At 46.3% G+C, this 18,621-nt stretch overlaps 1 protein-coding gene across 3 annotated transcripts in view; it reads left to right on the forward strand.

The window, feature by feature from the left end:
* Positions 1-18,621, forward strand: part of SRGAP3 (SLIT-ROBO Rho GTPase activating protein 3) — a gene marked incomplete at both ends in the record, with an annotated part of 247,518 nt that overhangs the window by 148,311 nt on the left and 80,586 nt on the right. For all 3 annotated transcript variants that reach the window (XM_080817981.1, XM_080817980.1, XM_080817982.1), the window contains one exon: positions 14,871-14,933. In XM_080817981.1, coding sequence (XP_080674107.1) covers positions 14,871-14,933 — 63 coding nt within the window. The remainder of the gene's footprint in view (positions 1-14,870; positions 14,934-18,621) is intronic.

An 18,621-nucleotide genomic window follows, 5' to 3' on the forward strand; every position in this document is an offset into this window, starting at 1 on the left:
AATCAGTAAATATTAGCTATTATTAGGAAGGTTCTTGGGATTTTGAGAGAGAACATAGTGAGACTTAAGTTTGGAGATGGAATGAAGGAGTATTTTATTCAGGGCACACGGGTTAAACAAAGAGTCAGAAATAAGAAAATATGCTTGGGAAGCCACTCATTGATTAGTTCCAAATGATGGTGGCCTTGTCTTTTTTATAACCTCATTTCTTTTTCTTGCCTTATATTGGCTAGGACCTCCATCTAGGAATGGGAGAGAAATGGTATTTTTAATTTTTACTTCTTAATTTTTTAAAAAGATTTATTTATTTGAGAAAGAGAGACAGAGAGAGAAAGAGAGCAAGCACACGAGCAAGTGCAGGGAGGGGCAAAAGGAGAGAGAGAATCCCGAAGCAGACTCCCCAATGAGTGCTGAGCCTGATGTGCAGCTCAGTCCCAGGACCCTGAGATCATGACCTGGGCCTAGATCAAGAGTGGGCCACTCAACCAACTGAGCTACCTGGGTGCCCCGGTATTTTGACTTTGAAAAGGCATGCTTCTAACTCTTCATCATTTAGGACAAAAACTCTTAGCAAATAGAAATAAATAGGAACATCCTTAGCCTGTTAGGATATTTATCAAAAGCCAGCATATCATACTTCCCACTGAAGAGAATTCAGTAAAATGGCTTGCTACAGAAATTAATAATGTTCCTGTATGTCAGCTATGTCCAATTAGAAAATGTAATTTAAAAAGTGCATACATCAGAAAACAAGAATGATTGAAAATTAATGCCATTACTGCTACAAATTAGCTACATCCTGAAAGTTTTGATGAGTGATGCTTTCATTGTCATGTGGATATAAATATTTCATAATTTCCATGGCAACTTCTTCTTTGACCCATGCATTATTCAGAACTATGTTTATTTTAGTTCCAAAGGTTTTTTTTTTTTAAAGCTTTGCACTTGCTTTTACTTTCTAACTTTATCTCTGTGTGCTAAGAAAATAAGATCTGTAGGTTGTATTTTTGTATTTTTTATTTTTGTTGAAGCATTTGCCTTATCAGATATCAAGACTTCCTCTACAGTGATAGTCAGGAAAATAGCAGGTACTAGAGGAGCACTAGGTCTGCTGACTAATGGGAGAACAGAACCTTTTGCAAATGGGAGCACAGTTAGTGACAGTGGTGCATTATGGATTGGTCACGGGGGAGTGTAGACTCTTTGGAAATAGGGTGGATTCCATTGGTTGTCATTTTGGGGGTTATGTTTAGGAAACAATTTTACACATTCACACACATACATATTTTTTGTATAGAAAAATAAAACCTTTACCTTAGTTCATAAAATATATTCTAGATAGATTAAAGCACTAAAGCACTAAAGGTGAAAAGCAGAACTTTGAAACTATAGAAGAAAATATAGGAGGTTATATTTAAAACCTTGGTGGTAGGAAAAGAAACATAAAAAGGAAAGTTTCTTCTACCTAAAGGAAACATAAAAAAGCACAAACTGTAAAGAAAAATACTGATAAATGCCATTATAGAAAAATAAAAAAAATCTTCCTACAACAATAAATAAGTAAAGACAAAACAAAAAGAAACACAGTTTGACTCCTATTAGATTGGTTGGACAGTCCTAAGTGCCGACAAGAGGGGAGTAAGAGGGGCTCTCATAACCTCCTAATAAACATGCAAATCGGTCCAGCCCCTTTGGAAAACAACTGGGCAGTATCTAGCAACAGTGAGTGGAGAGGTGTACCCCCTATGACCCAGCAATTTCACTTTTAAGATCTATAAAAATATTCTAGCATACCACACGGACACACACACACATACACACACGCCCTTTGTATGAGGGTGTTTGCTACAATAGTGCTTTTAGTAAAGAAACAGAAAAATCACCCAAATGTCCATCACGAAGGGGATGGCTAAATAAGCTATAGTTAGTCCTACAGTGGGCTAACATACAATCCGGAAGATGAAGGAATTAGATCTGTATGTATCAGTGTGGACAAAACTGGAAAATGAAATGTTGGGTGGAAAAAGCACGATGAGCTATGATTTTTTTTTTTTAAATATCTGCTTTCTTTCTTTCTTTTTTTTTTTTTTTTAAGATTTTATTTATTTATTTGACAGAGAGAGAGCACAAGCAGGCAGAGTGGCAGGCAGAGGGGAAGAGAGAAGCAGGCTCCCTGCCGAGCAAGGAGCCCAATGTGGGACTTGATCCCAGGACCCCGGGGTCATGACCTGAGCTGAAGGCAGCCACTTGACCGGTTGAGCGATGATGTTTTTAAACAAGTTAAAATGGAAAGTAATAGTTCATATCATTTATATTGTGAGATGGTGTGACTTAAGGCTATATAAAGGTGGGCTGTGTAAGAAGACACACTTGCTGAAGAGGAGTGGTTGAGGAATAAGGGAGGAAGAGAGGGAACAAAGACCACTCCAGCTGTATCTGAATATTGTAATGTTTTGCTTTCTTAGAGCATTTGAAGCCAAAATGGAAAAATCCAATTTGGATGGCAAGTTCATGACCATTTGTTATTGTTCTCGCTACTCTTCTGTATGTTTGAAATATTGGAGAACTGAAATTAAGGGGGGCAAAAAGCAAGGGCAGTTGGAGACAGATAAAGGAAGCCCTTGGATGTTAGAATGAGAAGTTGGGCTTTATTTTCTAGACATTGGAGAACCACTGAAGGTTCTTGCATAGGGGATGACGTAATCAGAGCCAAGTTTAAGAATGATTAATTTGGTATATCTGATGGCTTTGAGAGAGAGATGCTGGGCTCAGGGAGAGCAGTTACATGTTATTACACATACACACTGATAATGCAGATTGGTGGTCAAGGGTAGTAGGAACCTGGATCAGAGAGGGTGATACGAGAATAGAAACGAAGGAAGGGATGGATGGGCAGGTAGAGAGGTGGATGGGGAAGCTCATGGGTAGACAGGTGAATGGATAGAGGAGGCACTGGGTAGATGAGTAGATTGGTGGATGGGTGAATGGGTACAAAGGTGTTGGATAGATGGGTACAGATATTTCTTTTTCAAAGATTTTCTTTCTTTATTTGAGAGAGAGAGAGAGTGCAAGTGGGGGCGGGAGCAGAGGGAGAGGGACAAGCAGACTCCTTGAGTACGGGGCCTGGCACGGGGCTCGATCCCATGACCCTGAGATAACGATCTTTGCCGCAATCAAGAGTCGGACACTTAACTGACCGAACCACCCAGGCACCCCGGGTGCATTCCTTTTTGAAGTGCCAATGTGATTTTCATGACATCTTGTTCACAGACATGCCAGTGGAGTAGAAGATCAGATGATGAAATGACAAGGAGGTGAAAGTCATGTCTCGGGTCAGTGATGCAGCAGTAATAAGCGATTAATCATGTTTCGAATCCAACAAATAAGCCTGACCACATTTGTATTCACCTGGGAGATCATGTAGAGAGGGGGAAAAATAGCTCGAAACTCAGTGCTTTGGGGTTTTCATAGGTATTGGTTTTTCAGGAAGATAGATTTGTCACCCTCCCCAGGACACAGACTCTCCTCTCACTCTCAATTTTTCTCTCCTTATCTGTAAGAGATTCATGGCAATAAACGAAGGAAGGAAGGAAGGAAGGAAGGAAGGAAGACTTACATCAGGGACATAGTCCAGAAAGATTACTCCTGAATATGTTCTGCTTCCACAAAGACTCAGGCCAGCAATCCACCCCATCTCCTTCTGCTTTGACCTGGAGGCCAGGGGAAGGGCAGGGACTTGGTCACAGATAACAGAAGATTCTGTAAAATGGCACTTGGCACTGTGTGTTATCTGATATTTATGATGATCCAAAGCAGAGCCTTGTAAATGTCAGTATGCTTTTTATACGAAAAGCAGAGGAGTATCCACGTTTTATAATTATTTTGGAATGTTTGGGGAAAAAAATTCTAAAGGCGCAGAGAGTGCTAACCTTCCCAGTGGAGACAGCAGCGTGGAGTGGTGGAGGGAATCACATCTACCAGCTCTATGGTCTTGGGCAAATGACTCTACCTTCCCTGAGCTCCTGTGTCCTAATCTTTAAAGAGGGGTGGTAGGTGATTTAATGATGGTGCATCCCATAGAGGGCTGATATTAGGCTTAAGTGAGGTGTTGTCTGTAAATCAGGTGTCATTGGCCCTGGCACATCCTGTGAGATCAATGAACGATAGCTATTATTATTATCATTATCTATACTGGCAAGTATTAGTAGTAATTATAGTCCAAAGCAGTATTATTAACAATGATAATAAGTATTATTAGTAATAATACTTAGTATTACCAGGAGAGATCCAGAAACTCCTATCTTGTGAGGTCACTTGTTCATAATCATTCCAAGGTATGCTTGGACTTCCTCAGACCTGTTATTGTAAGCGTTTCTGAAAGCGGAAGCCCTCTGCAAACAGCATCCCAGAGAGGTGCTGGGAGTGATTATAGGGGGAGGACGGTGATATTGCCGGGCTCCTGTGTATGCATCGTTGGGGGGGGGGCACTTACCACTGCCAGCACCTCTGATGAGTGGTCCCTGGGCCTTCCTGCTTCCTGCAGTCTCATCCCAGCCCCAGCAACAGGGGAAGAGTTCAGGGCTCCAGTGTGCATTCCAGACTCTTGTGCAGATGATAGCATTTGGAGCTGCAGCACTGGGAGACAAAGACAAGTGTGGGAAAGGGAGGAAAAGCAGGAGGTGTCCAGGGCCAGGGAAGGGGGAGGACAATGGAGAAGAGGGGAAGAGTAACAAGGGTTCAGATGGAAGGTGGGGCAGAGACTAGGCTACGGGTGATGCTTGGGGACGAGGGGCCAGGACGTGGCAGAATGCCCGCAGCCCAGTTATTGGCAAGCTAGGACACAGCTGGGAGAAACAGCCAGCTAGCTGTCCAAACCGCTGTTTCCAGGGATAGGCTGACCTTACGGGACAAACTAGAGAAGCCCCATCCCTCTGGGACATGCCTTTTCAGCCTTTGCTTGGGAAATAAGATCACAATTGCTCTGGGAGATGGCCACTAGTACATATATCATATATTTAAATAGAGAACATCTGTGGGTCTCAAGTTTTGTTATTTGCATAGAAAACAAGCAGGAGGGTGGAAACACAGTGAGATTTAGAACTAAAGGAGAGAAAAGAAATTTTTTATGTAGTTTTGTTTATTTGTTTCCTTTTGTTTGCTTGGAACCCCAGAACTAGGAAAACCACGAACTGTCTCCAAAGTCCCCCAACATGAGCACATCTAGTTGAGCAAAGAGAGATAAACCTTGCTGGAGCAGCCCTGCCCAGGTGGAAGAGAGGCCCCGTGGATAACTGAGAGTTGAGGAAGCCTCCGTCTCACTCCCGGCTTTAACATTTTCTTGAGGATTGTTTAGAATGGTTTCCTTTAGAGAAGCGGAGGGAGTCTTGTCATTAAAACTCAACTTTTTTGGATGGTATTATTTTTCTAGACTTTAGCACTGGAAATGACCCACCTGTTAGTTTGCTTTTTAAAAATAGAACTTAGGGTGCCTGAGTGGCTTCTCAGGTAAGCAGCTGCCTTTGGCTCAGGTCATGATCCCAGGGTTCTGGGATGGAGTCCCATGTCAGGCTCCCTGCTCCGTGGGGAGCCTGCTTTTCTCTCTGCCTGCCACTTCCCCTGCTTGTGCTATCTCTCTCTTCCCCTCACTCTCTCTCTGACAAATAAAATAAATAAAATGTTAAAAAAATAAATAAAAATAGAACTTCTCAAATACAGCTTACAAAGTCCCAGGACCTATAGTAACAGTTTTGAGGGTTTCCCCCAAAAGTATGATTAGCCCTGTATTGGAAAAAATAAATCAATCACCCATGGCAAGGTTTTTACAGGACAAATAAATCGATTTCGCTCAGGAACTGTTGTGTCAAAAAAATTTTTGATAGTCAATCCCACTTTGACATGAATGTGTGTTTTTGGGGGGGGGGAAATGAGAGAGATTTTAAAAAGCCCCTTTTGCTCTTTTCTGGTTTCCTATTAGTTAGCTCATAAGCAAGCATTTATAGAGCTCCTCTATATGCAAGTCTTTGCAATGAGAACTATAGGAAGCCGCAGTCCCAGCCTTTAATAAGCTTATGCTCTAGTTGGTTGGAATTGGTCCTTTTGCAGGAAAGCTTGTACTTGGAGGGTTTAGGAGGCTCTCTTGCTCTGTGGGCATTTTGGTATATTCAGACTGACACAGCTCAGATTATATCAGTATTCTTTCACTTCAGCAAAAAAGATCATCTATTGGACCCTCTAAACTGAAAGGCCAGAGGTGAAGTCTTGTTTGGACTTCGTGAGATCTAGGATGCTCATCCTGTTGTCAGGGCCTCGACTCACCTTGTGGTGGGCAAGATGGCTACAGGTAGCCCAAGACTCCTCACATCCTAGCTTAGCAACCCCAGAGGAGGGAGGATCTGAGAGTGTGGTTGTTAGAAAGCTCCTGGGGAAGAGTCTCACTGGCTCAGCCTGGAGTACATTTCTGTGCCTGGGCCAGTCACTAGACACAAGGTGCTGGAGTACTCTGGTCAGGCTGGGTCCCATGACTGATGGACCATCCTGTATGATGATGCAATCAGGGGTCCGTCTTGCCATATCTCATCAGCTGTTTTCAGGAAAAGGAGAAAGGGAGAAGTGAGAGGTGGTCATCGTGGCTGATGTCTTTCTAGCAGGGCAGGTGGGCCAAGAGAACCAGGTCTGCCCGCAAGTGGGAATGAGGGCCATGGATGTAGATTCCTGCACCAATGGTGGGAAAGTACACTGGACGGGCAGGTGGTGTCCTGGCAGAAGCCACACCCTCCTTCATACCTTCTTTATGGCCAGGACTCATTGCTCTTACAGCCTTGCAATGGCTTCTTTCATCTGTGTGCCTACGTCTCATGCCAAGCCCTACAGAAGCAGACCAAGGAACAACATGACAAATGCCGTCTTTGGAGTTGGACCAGTCAAAAGCTGAATCCGGGCTCTACCACTCCCTTGCTGTGCAACCTGGGGCAAGTCGCTCCACCCTTCTGATTCTCCAGCCCTCGTTTCTCAAGTGGGCATCCTAATAGTACCTACCTTTAAGGTTTCATTAGGTAATGTATGGAAGTGACTTTGGACAGTATTCAGCAAATGGAAAGTACATCACAAGTGCTAGCTGTAGTTGATAAAGTACAGATGGTGTCTTGTTCAGCTTTGGGTCTTTAGTACCTAGTTGGGGCTGGTATCCAGTAAGTATTCAATAAGTGCTTGCGTAGATGAAATTGAAGCCAGGTGAGGAGCTGGCCACAGAGTTACAAGAGGAGGTAGTACAGGCAGGAGGATGGGAATGGGGGGGCTCTGAGAATTTGCAGCAGGCAATGATGTCGGGGTCCGTGGGGGAGACAGGGGTTTGGGTCTCGGAAGCCAGACTCTTCAGTGGCTCTCAAGTGTCAGGGTAGGAGCAGGGCACTTGTTAAAAAGTTACTGTCCCAGGGTCCATCTTAGCAGGTTTGGGATCACTGTCTTTGACGAGCGCCAAGGGATTTGGAGGGCTGCCCCCTGGAGACCCCACTGGTTTCTGGGTCACAAACTCAGATGCCTCCCTGGGCCAGATGGGTGAAAGGAGATGCTGGGCGCTGTGGCCAACCAGAGAGCACAAGCTTCATCTAGAGGGAGCCATACTCCAAGTGGGGACTCGATATTGCCAGGTCTCCTAGTTTTTTCAAGAGAGGCTGAAAATCAAGACTTGTAAATGGAATTTCCTGATTTTTTTAGATGCTGAGAAACAAGTTAGATTTTTGAAAACACCAAAAGGCCAAATAAAACATGTCTGTAGGCCAGAGAAAAGCTGCCACTTGGAGTCCTTGGTCTAGGGTCGTGGTTCTCACCCAGGGCGGTTTTGCACCCCAGGGAACATTTGGCTGCATCTTGTCCCAGCTTGGGTGGGGGTGGGGAATGCTACTGGCATCTAGTGGTTAGAAGCCCAGGATGTTGCTAACCCCCCTTCAATACACACACCATTGCTTCCACCTCAGAGAGTTAGGTGGCCAGACATGACGTTGAACTGGCTTGAGTTGTGGGCAGAAGAAAGAGGCAGGGCCAGAGACACCTGCCACCTGATTTTTACAGAGAGACAGGGCTCTGCCCTTCAACCCTGAGGAGCCCCGGCTGCCATGGCTGGGCCCTTGTTAGTCAGGTGGAATTGTTTTCTCAGGGTGCACACTTCTGGTAGAAAAGCAGTCTGCCACCCCCAACCTCTACAGGCATGAAAGTCATGCTAACAATTTGAACAATGAGTGCTAATACATTGCCACTTGGGTCCCCAAGGGCTGGGTGTGATGGTCTGCTCAACGTTATCAGGGTTTTGGCCTCCTGTTCCTGGTGGAATGTTTAGTTTGGGCTCCTCATTCAGTAGTTTCTGGAAGTGTAGTTGAGAGTATTTCCCTTCCCAACCATAACAAAATAACTGTACAGTTCAGTAACGATTTGCTGAGGGCCTGCTTTGTGGCCAGCCCGGTGCTGGGTGCTATGGGGCAGATGAACAGAGACTCGGGGTGGGGGGGGTTCCATGTGGAGGCTTACCGTGCTGTGGAGAAAACCCAAGAACCAGACTGTGAGCCCTCCCCCTGCAGTCTACCCTCCACACACTGGTTGAAGCACTGTTCCGGACACCACTCTCTCCCACTCAGAAACATTCTGTGGCTCCAGTTCCACTCCGAATGAAGCCTGCCCTCCGTTAGCCTTGGTGATCTGACCCAGCCTCCATTTCAAGCTTACTTTCTGCTATTCTGTTGGTGTGCGCCTCTCTTTGCGAACCCGACTTTGGCCTACACCCACTCTCCTGCCCTGCCCTTGCTCAGGCTGTGCCCCCGACCTGGAATGCCATCTCTGGCCATTCATGCAAAGTGAGATGGCTCTGGTGGTACTCCCCCCCACCCCACCATCCTCTTTATCCTCTTTATCTTTCACCCTCTATAGCTCTGTCTGCCTCCTGCCTTATTTATGTTCTTGACCCTTGACCTACCAACTGGGAGATTCTCAAGGGAAAAGCTAATTAGAAATTCAACTATATGTTCCTCTTCTGGGCAACCTGCTAGCCTTGTCTCCGGCATCTGGTGGGTCCACTCGGCCTGTGCTGCTAGCTCTTCATCTGTGCCTGGCCCAGTGCCGGGTGCTCCCATAAATGTCATCTTTCTGTGTCCTCACAAGGACTCTGTGACACTCATGACAGCATCCTACTTTTACAGATAAAAAAACTAAGGCTAGAGGAGCTTTCACTTCATTCATTCGCAGACTCACTCAACACAGTTAATGAGCACCCACCATGCCGCAGGCTCTGTGGTGTTGCAGGGACATGGGAGTGGGAAACCCAGAAAGCAGATCTGAGACAGCTGAAGTTGGCATCTAGCAGAATGGTGAGGGAACATTCTTGGGGTCCACACTTTGGGAGGGCAGGGGAGGGCGCAGACGAAGTCAAGTCATGCTGCAGGCAGCCTTGCTAGAAATCTTAGACTGCTCTGTGAGTAGTTCTAAAGATGGAGAAGCCCTTTACAGCTGTCCCAGTTGAGAGGGGAGAGGCAGACTTTTATGCCCCCCCCATTTGTCTTCAGACAGAACCTGTTAGTGCTTGGAAGGGATGTTACCTTGTGTACTGAGGCCATCCCTGAAGGGTGCTCTTGGCTGGGGACAGTCTGCTGGTAACCCTCCCAGCAGGTGAGATATCTGCTTTTCTCAGATTTTTTTCAGAGAGAAAAATCTCTTTGTGCTCATGGGACCTTCATTCAAGTGGAGGAAACAAATGATCAATTAACACTTTAAACAAGCAAGAACATTACACGTCCCTTTATATGAAGGACAGAAACAGGTGCTCATTTTACATACAGGGAAGCTGAGCTGTCCAGAGGTTTAATGGCTTAAAGCCCCACCTCTTGTCCTGGTCTCTAGCTCTGAAATTCAGCCCTCTCCACTGTGTAACCAGGCCCATGCTAATCACCTAGAGCCTCAAAAGTCAAGCTAAAGATTGGTCTTGATCTTGTAGGAACTAAGGAGGCTCTGGAAGGAATAAAATTCAAAGTGACACTGGCACAGGCATGCAGAACTGGGGACCAGACTTAGGGACTTCGTTAAGGCACATCTTTAGAAGTCTGGGTCCTGTAGTGATGATGTGCTTGTTCTGGGACTGGTGGTTCCAGATGCTTAGGATGCTTTTGGCTGCAGGTAAAAGAAAACTGTAGCTTCAAGTGACTTAACCAGCAAAACCACAGAAATGGAAGTTGGCTGAGAGGAAGGCTCTGGGTTCACTCAAACCAGTTTCTCAGCAGCTCATGAAGAAGCCAGATTTCTTTTGCTCTGCTACCCAAGGTTACTTCCTGTTCTGGTCCTAAGGTGCCTGCTGGTAGAAAAGTAGAAAAGCTAAAACCTTCCCTCAACCATCTAAGTCCTTCTCTTCCATCCAGTTAAGTCACATGCTCAGCCCTGGACTAATAGACCAGAATAACCCACTGCCTCGAGTTGGGATGGAGTCAGCTTCCCTGGAAGAGCTCAGCTGGAGGAATCAATACAGAGCCAAATCCATGGCCATTTTAGGAAGCAGAAAGGGAGCTGGGGCTGGATATTGGGGAGGGAGTCAGCCTTACCTGCTGCGGAGAGCAAGATTGAGCAGTTTGAGGGCAGGGCACAGTGACAGACCGGATTGAAGGGGAAGGACCAAAAATTTTTTTCAGAAATAACTCCAAGGTTTCCCGTTGCCATGCTTGGGGTGGTATTATCTTGTTGACCAAAGTCAAGGGGATGGGGGGAATTTCAGGTTTGATTTTGGATAATCTGAGTTTGATGTGACGAGGAAACGTTTGAAGTGTGTGGTTTTGCAACAAAGTTCTAAGTCTTGGAGCTGGGACTCCAAGTACTGCAGGACAGAGCTGGGGAGAGGACTACCAAAATGGTGACATGGCTACAGGTCCCTGAGAAGTGGAAGCCGGAGTCAGGACTGTGTGGCGAGCTGGCTGGGGCAGGGCCTGGGAAGGCAAGACTGGTGCGAGTTTGAGAAGCAGGGCTCTCCTGGCGGAGCTGCTTCTAGGAATTCTTCTGACAGGGGTCTTTGCTTATGTGCACAGTGACAAGGTACAAGGATGTTCACCCCATCATTGCCTGGAATGTTAAGAGACTGGAGACAATCTAAATGCCCATTGTTATGAAGCTGTTTAATTAATTATGACTCATCTGGTATATGGAAACTCAAGCAGCTGTTAAAAAAAGGCGGATGCAGGACCTCTGTGACTGCAAAGGAAAAGTCTCAAACATATGGTTAGGTGGAAAAAAGCGAGATGAGAAGATGGGTATAGAATACTTCCATTTTTGTGGAAAAAAAAAAAGAATACGCACTATCCACACGTGTGTCTGTATATTCATAGACTATTTCTGGAAGGTATCAAAAGAAACTTCTTTTTATTTTTTGTAAGATTTTATTTATTTATTTGACAGACAGATCACAAGTAGGCAAGAGAGGCAGGCAGGGAGAGAGAGGAGGAAGTAGGCTCTCCACGGAGCAGAGAGCCTGATGTGGGGCCCGATCCCAGGACCCTGGGATCATGACCTGAGCCGAAGGCAGAGGCTTTAACCCACTGAGCCACCCAGGCACCCCTCAAAAGAAACTTCTAATAGCCGTTGCCTCTGGGTGAGGTTGTGGGAGCTTGGGTGACTTACTCTTTCCTTTTTGCCTTGCTGTCTATTAGCATTTCATTAACCCTGTGCATTTATTACCTATCAAAAAAGTTAGATCATAAAAATAAATACATAAGAACCTGGGTCTTGGGTGTCAGAGAGGTTAGTGAGACTGAGGACTGAGAGGAGGCCACTGGAGGGTGTCAGAGAGTCCAGAGTCCAGTCAGAGAGGCAAAAGCCAGGGAGGGGGCCACAGGGGAAACTGAGGCACAGACTGTCAACTTCCTTGTGAGAATCAGGAATAGAAGGAGGTGGGCATAGCTGGTTGGGTTTGTTGACCACCACTGCAGGTGCACAGGATGCGATTGAAACTTCCCCCAGGAGCTTTGCATAGGAGGTTCTGCTCAGGCTCTGCTGTGGTTTGGGGTTCAGTCCCCCATCTTTAGCCACTAGGGCTGCAGGGAGGTCTAAGCACACCTCTGGACTGCCCAGAGCTTTGTCAGTCTTTTAAGAGACCTTCAGATGGGTGATTTCTGGCAACTGCAGTACCAGAAGCTGAAAGACTGTGAGGTAGGAAAAGGAGCCTAGGAAGGCATCATATCTGCTCTTGAGCCTTCCTCTGCTCCTGCTGAGTCCGGGGGCTCCTGACCTCTGTGGGGGAGGGAGGAAGACTGGTCTCTGCCCATCACTCGCTGGTCATACTTGAGCTGAGGGAGCTGAAAGGGGAGCACGATGACTTGGCTCTCAGGGAGCGGAGATCAGGGCTCCCGTTTTCTTCCTCCCTCCCTCCCTCCCTTCCTTCCTTCCTTCCTTCTTCTCTCTCTCTCTTTTAAATTTAAATTCAAGTATAATTAATGTACAGTGTTGTGGAAGTTTCAGGTGTACAAACTAATGATTCCACAATTCTATATACTAGTGTTCATCACGATAAGGTACTCTTAGTCCCTTCACCTATTTCACCCATTCCCCCGCCCCCCTCCCCTCTGGCAGCCACCAGCTTGTTCTCTGTATTTAAAAGTCTGTTTTAGGGGGGTTGTCTCTTCTTTTGTTTGTTTTGTTTCTTTAAATTTCACATATGAATGAAATCATACAGTATTTTTCTTTCTCTGACTGACTTATTTCATTTAGCACTATACCCTCTAGGCCCATCCATACTGTTGCAAATGGTAAGATTTCATTCTTTTTGATGGCTGAATAATATTCCATTGTACATATATACCACATCTTTATCCAGTCATGAGTGGGCACTTGGACTGCTTCCATATCTTGGCTATTGTAAATAATGCTGCAATAAACATAGGGGTGTATATATCTTTTAGGATTAGTGGTTTTTCTTTGGGTAAATACCCACTAGTGGAATTAATGAATCGTGTGGTAATTCTATTTTTAATTTTTAAAGGAACCTCCATACTGCTTTCTACAGTGACTGCACCAGTTTGCATTCCCACTAACAGTGCAAAAAAGTTCCATTTCCTTCACGTCCTTGCCAAGACACGTTATTTTCAGGACTCCCACTTTCAACATGGAAACTTCACATGATAGTCCAGGCAAACAGGGAGAGTATTAACCAAAACGATAGTAACAGTAATAATATTAATAAACCTTAAGTAACAGAGAATCCTAGACTCTTTAGGCTGGGTGGTACCTGGAGATAATTTGTTCATTGTTTTCTGAATTGCCTCTCTCAATATACCAAATATGTAAGTCACCTCATGGAACAAGAATCAAGATCATCTAAACCATATACTACAGCACTCCTTAGAAAGCCCACATACATGAGAGTATGAAAGCCTCTGAAAAGTCTTTTTGTAAGAAAACCTGTCTCCCCTGGTTCAACTAGCTTTTCCCAAGTGCATTTGCTTACAGAAGCCTCTGCCCCTTTTTTTAGTGTAACGCTCAATAGTGACTCCCAGACTAGGTTTTGGGAGGTGATGCTTTAGTTTAAGCTTCTTATTTTGTAGATGGTAAGGAGGGCTCCAAGTCCACATGGCCAGTCAGTGATGCAGTGGAGGCAACAACCCTGATCTCCTACCTTGTGCTCCATAGCCTGTCTGTTAACCTCTATTGTTCATGATGAATTGAGATGCTAGATCATTATTTCTCAAACTGTGTTATATGGAACCCCACTCTTAAGAGGTGCTAATGAGTATTGAGCGAGGGACACATACTCTGGTCACATTGGCTTAAGACCAACCCATAGTGGGAATGCAAGCTGGTGCAGCCACTCTGGAAAACAGCATGGAGGTTCCTCAAAAAGTTGAAAATAGAGCTACCCTACGACCCAGCAATCGCACTACTGGATATTTACCCTAAAGATACAAATGTAGTGATCTGAAGGGGCACATGCACCCGAATGTTTATAGCAGCAATGTCCACAATAATAGCCAAACCATGGAAAGAACCTAGATGTCCATCAACAGACGAATGGATAAAGAAGAGGTCACACACACACACACACACACACACACACACACACACACTGGAATACTATGCAGCCATCAAAAGAAATGAAATCTTGCCATTTGCAATGATGTGGATGGAACTAGAGGGTATTATATTGAGTGAAATAAGTCAATCAGAGAAAGACAGTTATCATATGATCTCCCTGATATGAGGAATTTGAGAGGCAGAGTGGGGGTTTGAGGGGTAGGGAAGGAAAAAATGAAACAAGATGGGATCAGGAGGGAGACAAACCATAAGAGACTCTTAATCTCATAAAACAAACTGAGGGTTGCTGAGGGGAGGGGGAGTATGGAGAGGGTGGTTGGGTTATGGACATTGGGGAGGGTATGTGCTATGGTGAGTGCTGTGAATCGTGTAAGCCTGATGATTCACAGACCTGTACCCCTGGGGCAAATAGTACATTATATATTAATAAAAATAATTAATTTTTAAATATCGCTAAAATAAAATAAAATTCCATGAAAAAAAAAAAGACCCACCCATAGAATTAAGGATGAACAGATTGACTGGCTGTGGATTTCTCAGAATCTTTAACAGGGTGATGTATCTGCAAATCACCAAGGCAGGGAGATATAAGGTTCCCCAACTTATTTGGCCAGGGAATTCCTTTTGCAAGGGACCTCTCCCCATGGATTTGTTTCATGGATACAAATTGAGTAATTCAAGTCTCCATCGATAAGGTCTATATTGGTTTCTGTGCGTATCCCCACCCATCCCAAGTATTCCTGACCTTTCTTTGTTGAAAAGGAAATTGGTCAATGCAACCAGTGACCTTCTCCCCCTCTGACATTTGTTCTTCCATATTCCAGAGCAAGGAGATTGGCCTGCAGATGCACGAGGAGCTCCTGAAGGTCACCAATGAGCTCTACACAGTAAGTCCTGTTCAGGCTCTGCTGCTGGGCTTGGGATCTGGTCCCCTTTCTTTAGCACCAGGAGCCAAAGGGAGTCTAACCAGAGTCATGGGATGAGCCTGGGCATTTTTGATGTATCTTGGGCTGAGTGACAGGGGGTCATCCTGGTGGGATGTAATGGTTTACAACCCTGGCTTCTGATTCTGTATAGCTGGGGTGGGGCCCTGAGCATGTTTAGTTTGTATACGTTCACAAGAGACCTGCATGACCTGCCAGGTGTGGGAATGTGTTTCCTTCCAAAGCAGAAGACACAAGGTCAGGGAGGGGACAGCATGGATAAAACCTCCCGAGGCAGGGATGGGGGTCTGGAGTCAAATGCAATGGGCTGAGGCTGAGGTCTGCTCCTTACTGGTGATGGAAACCTAGGCAGATATGTAGCTCATCTGGGTTTCAGCATTCTCATTTGCAAAATGGAGCACTGTTCTGAGGAAACACGTGAGGTGAAAGGGGTGAGCATACCTCGTTGTCTCCGAGGAATGATTTCAGAATATTACAACCCGGTGCAGAATTGACCTTGCTACCTACACGGAGGCAAGATCTAACTGGACTTGAGATGACTATTAGAATTCAAGAGGGTCAGGGAATGGGGAATGCAGGCTCACCAAGTTATGATGCAGGCCGTTTACTGATTGTGCCCTGAGGGTCCTTGGGCTTCTTTATGGAGGAATGTGATGAGCCTCAGGAACAGCCTAGGGGAGTGGGATGAGGTAGCAGGGAGAGCTCCAGACCCTTCATCCCCCAAAACAGGGTAGAATAAAGCTGTTGTATTTTAAATACGTCAGGGTTCCTTATAAAGTTTCCTATTAAAAGTGGGGGTTCTGGGGCGCCTGGGTGGTTCAGTAGGTTAAAGCCTCTGCCTTCAGCTCAGGTCATGATCCCAGCATCCTGGGATGGAGCCCCGAATCAGGCTCTCTGCTCAGCGGGGAGCCTGCTTCCCTGCCCCCCCCCGCCCCCCGCCCTTGGCTTGCCTCTCTGCCTACTGTGATCTCTGTCTGCCAAATAAATAAATAAAAATCTTTAAAAAATACAATAAAAAAAAGTGGGGATTCTGCTGCTAAAATTATATTTGAGAAAGGGAAAGAATAGCGGGCTGCGAGAAGACCCCTCTCTCTGGTGTTAGGATCTTCCTGTAGTCACGTTCTGTGTGGCCAGCAGGTGGTGGACTTCTCAGGGCCCCAGAGCTTTTGCCTAAGAGCCTGGATCTCAGGTTGGAATTCCTATCTCAGATTCTAACCAGTGATGGGACTTCTCTGGGCCTCAGTCTTCTACTCTGTAAAATGGAGGCACGAGCTCCTGGAGGTTAACCTGTGAGAGTTGAGACTCAATTTCAATTATTTCAAGTCGAGAAGCACAACCTGTGCCCCAAACAGTTTTTAGCTGGGTCATTGCTTAGGGGAAAGGAAGAACTGCTGCTTCTTGAGCGACTGAGTCAGCTGGGCATTGTGGGGAACGGTCGCCTAGCAGTTTAAAGCAGACCCTAAAGCCAGAGACCTGGGTTCAAATTCAGTTGTTAAACAGAAATCATAACAGCTACTTCTTGCAGACCCCATGGGAGTTGAAGGAGACTAGATATGTAGAGCATGCATGGAACAAAGAACAAAAGGCACGGTGGATAGAAGTTCTTGTACTACCATCATCTTGATTTCCACCTCCTCGGCGAGTGTGAAACCAGCTGTTGTGCCTTCCCAATGGAGGAAGGGTGGTGATAAATATGCAAAGCTGGTCACCAGATGCGCCTTCCTTACTCAGAATTCTGCAGAGGACTTGGCTAGACCAGTGTTTCCCAGTCTAGGTCCTTTTTATGTTCCTCAGGCACCGCTTTGAATGGATCACCTTCCTCTGTGGCATTGCAACACCTGGGTCCTGGTGCCAGGGACCACCCCCCTAAGCCACTCCCACCCAGGTCTTTAACCTTTCTTTGGGGTTCCACTTGGGCTCCTCTCCTCCACGTCCTCCGCACACCCCAAATACCACCTGGTCTGCTCCTTTATCCCAGCAGCTGCCCCTGCTTATAATCGCCCCTTCCTTCTCTGCTTGTATGTGTCATACTCATTTTTCAAGCCCAGACCAAACTCCACCTTTGGAAAGCTATTACCTCCGGGCTTTGAATTCTACAGCAATTAAAAAAAAAAACTATAACGTTATCTTCATGTCCCCAGTTGGTGTGTAATCTCCCGAGAGCCAGATCTTGGTCAGTAACACTGTGCTTAATGCCCAAAGACTCAGTTTGAACCTGGTGTGTGACCTCTGGCAGGTCACTTCACCTCTCAGTCTCACCTGTGATCAACAGATTGGGCAGGTGTAAACTGGGTGAAGCAGGTAGGGATTGGGAAGCTGGTGTTGGTGCCCAGTGTGGTGCCCTGAGCCCAGCAGGTGTTCCATGCACACTGGGCTCTGCTGGCCACAGGGCAGGGCAGCTGGACAGAAATGCTGCTGGTGTCAGAGGCTCAGACCAGGCAGACTGCTTGTGCTCACGGCAGCCTGGGGACGGCCTCAGAGCTGGTGCTGGAGGAAGGGCCAGCACCTAGCACCTCCCTAGCTCTCTCCTGCAGCCACTTGTGGAGGACTGGAGCCTCAGAGGGCCCACAGCACGCCCCCCCCCCGCCCCCAGTCACGTATTGACTGCACAGAGAGTCTTCAGTGATTGCCCAGAAATCATTTACGTTTGGGCATTTGGGGCTGCCTGCTGCGGACCCAGTGCTGCAGGAAGCACAGTGGCTGGGCTGTGAACATTTCTAGAGTTCATCTTTGAAGTCCCTTGTACATCCCCAGTGTTGCCAAGGCACTTGCTGAAGCAGAAGAGGGGAGGATGTATGAATAAATGAAAGAAAATGGTTTTGCTCACGAGTTTCAAGTCTGGGTAGGAAGACAAGAGTAAAGTATGTGACCTGGTGATAGAGCAGTCCAGGACAGAGTGGAGAGTGTGCTGAGTACATGGACTCCGAGGTGGGCACCAAGCCCGTGAACCCTGTGAGGGCTGCCCTGTGTTCTCTGCTGTGCTAGAACATAGTAGGTGGCCCACACCTATTTAGTGAGTGACGAAACCAGAGGGAGAGCGTGTGTATGCAGGAGAGATCGAGGCTTCCAGAAAGTGCTAGCTCCAGGTGGGATGCTGGGATCAAGGGTGAGTTTTGAACTTGGTCCCCTCGGAGGGGTAGAAATGAAAGAAGCAGAGGGGAAGAGAGGTGGAGAAAGGGAATTCTCTCAGCAGGGAAGGCAGGGCAGGATGCCAGCAGAACAAACCGATCATAGACCGATCTGGGTTTGAAGTCTCGCTGCCTCACCTACCAGCTTGGCCAAGCCAGTGAACATCTTTGGGCCTCGTTTTCTTTATTGCCGAAACAAGGGTCGTAACAACTGTGGCCATTTCATGAGTGCTCACACACTGTGTGGTGGGTACTTCGTATGTATTATTATTAAAAGATTTTATTCACTCATTTGACAGACAGAGATCACAAGTAAGCGGGGTGGGGGAGGGAAGCAGGCTCCCCGCGAAGCAGAGAGCCCGATGCGGGGCTCGATTCCAGGACCCTGAGATCATGACCTGAGCCGAAGGCAGAGGCTTTAACCCACTGAGCCACCCAGGCGCCCCTCGTATGTATTATTTAATTGGCATCTTTTACTGATAAAGATACTGAGGCACAAAGAA

This window comes from Martes martes (genome assembly GCF_963455335.1).
Source record: "Martes martes genome assembly, chromosome: 1".
Taxonomy (NCBI): Eukaryota; Metazoa; Chordata; class Mammalia; order Carnivora; family Mustelidae; genus Martes; species Martes martes.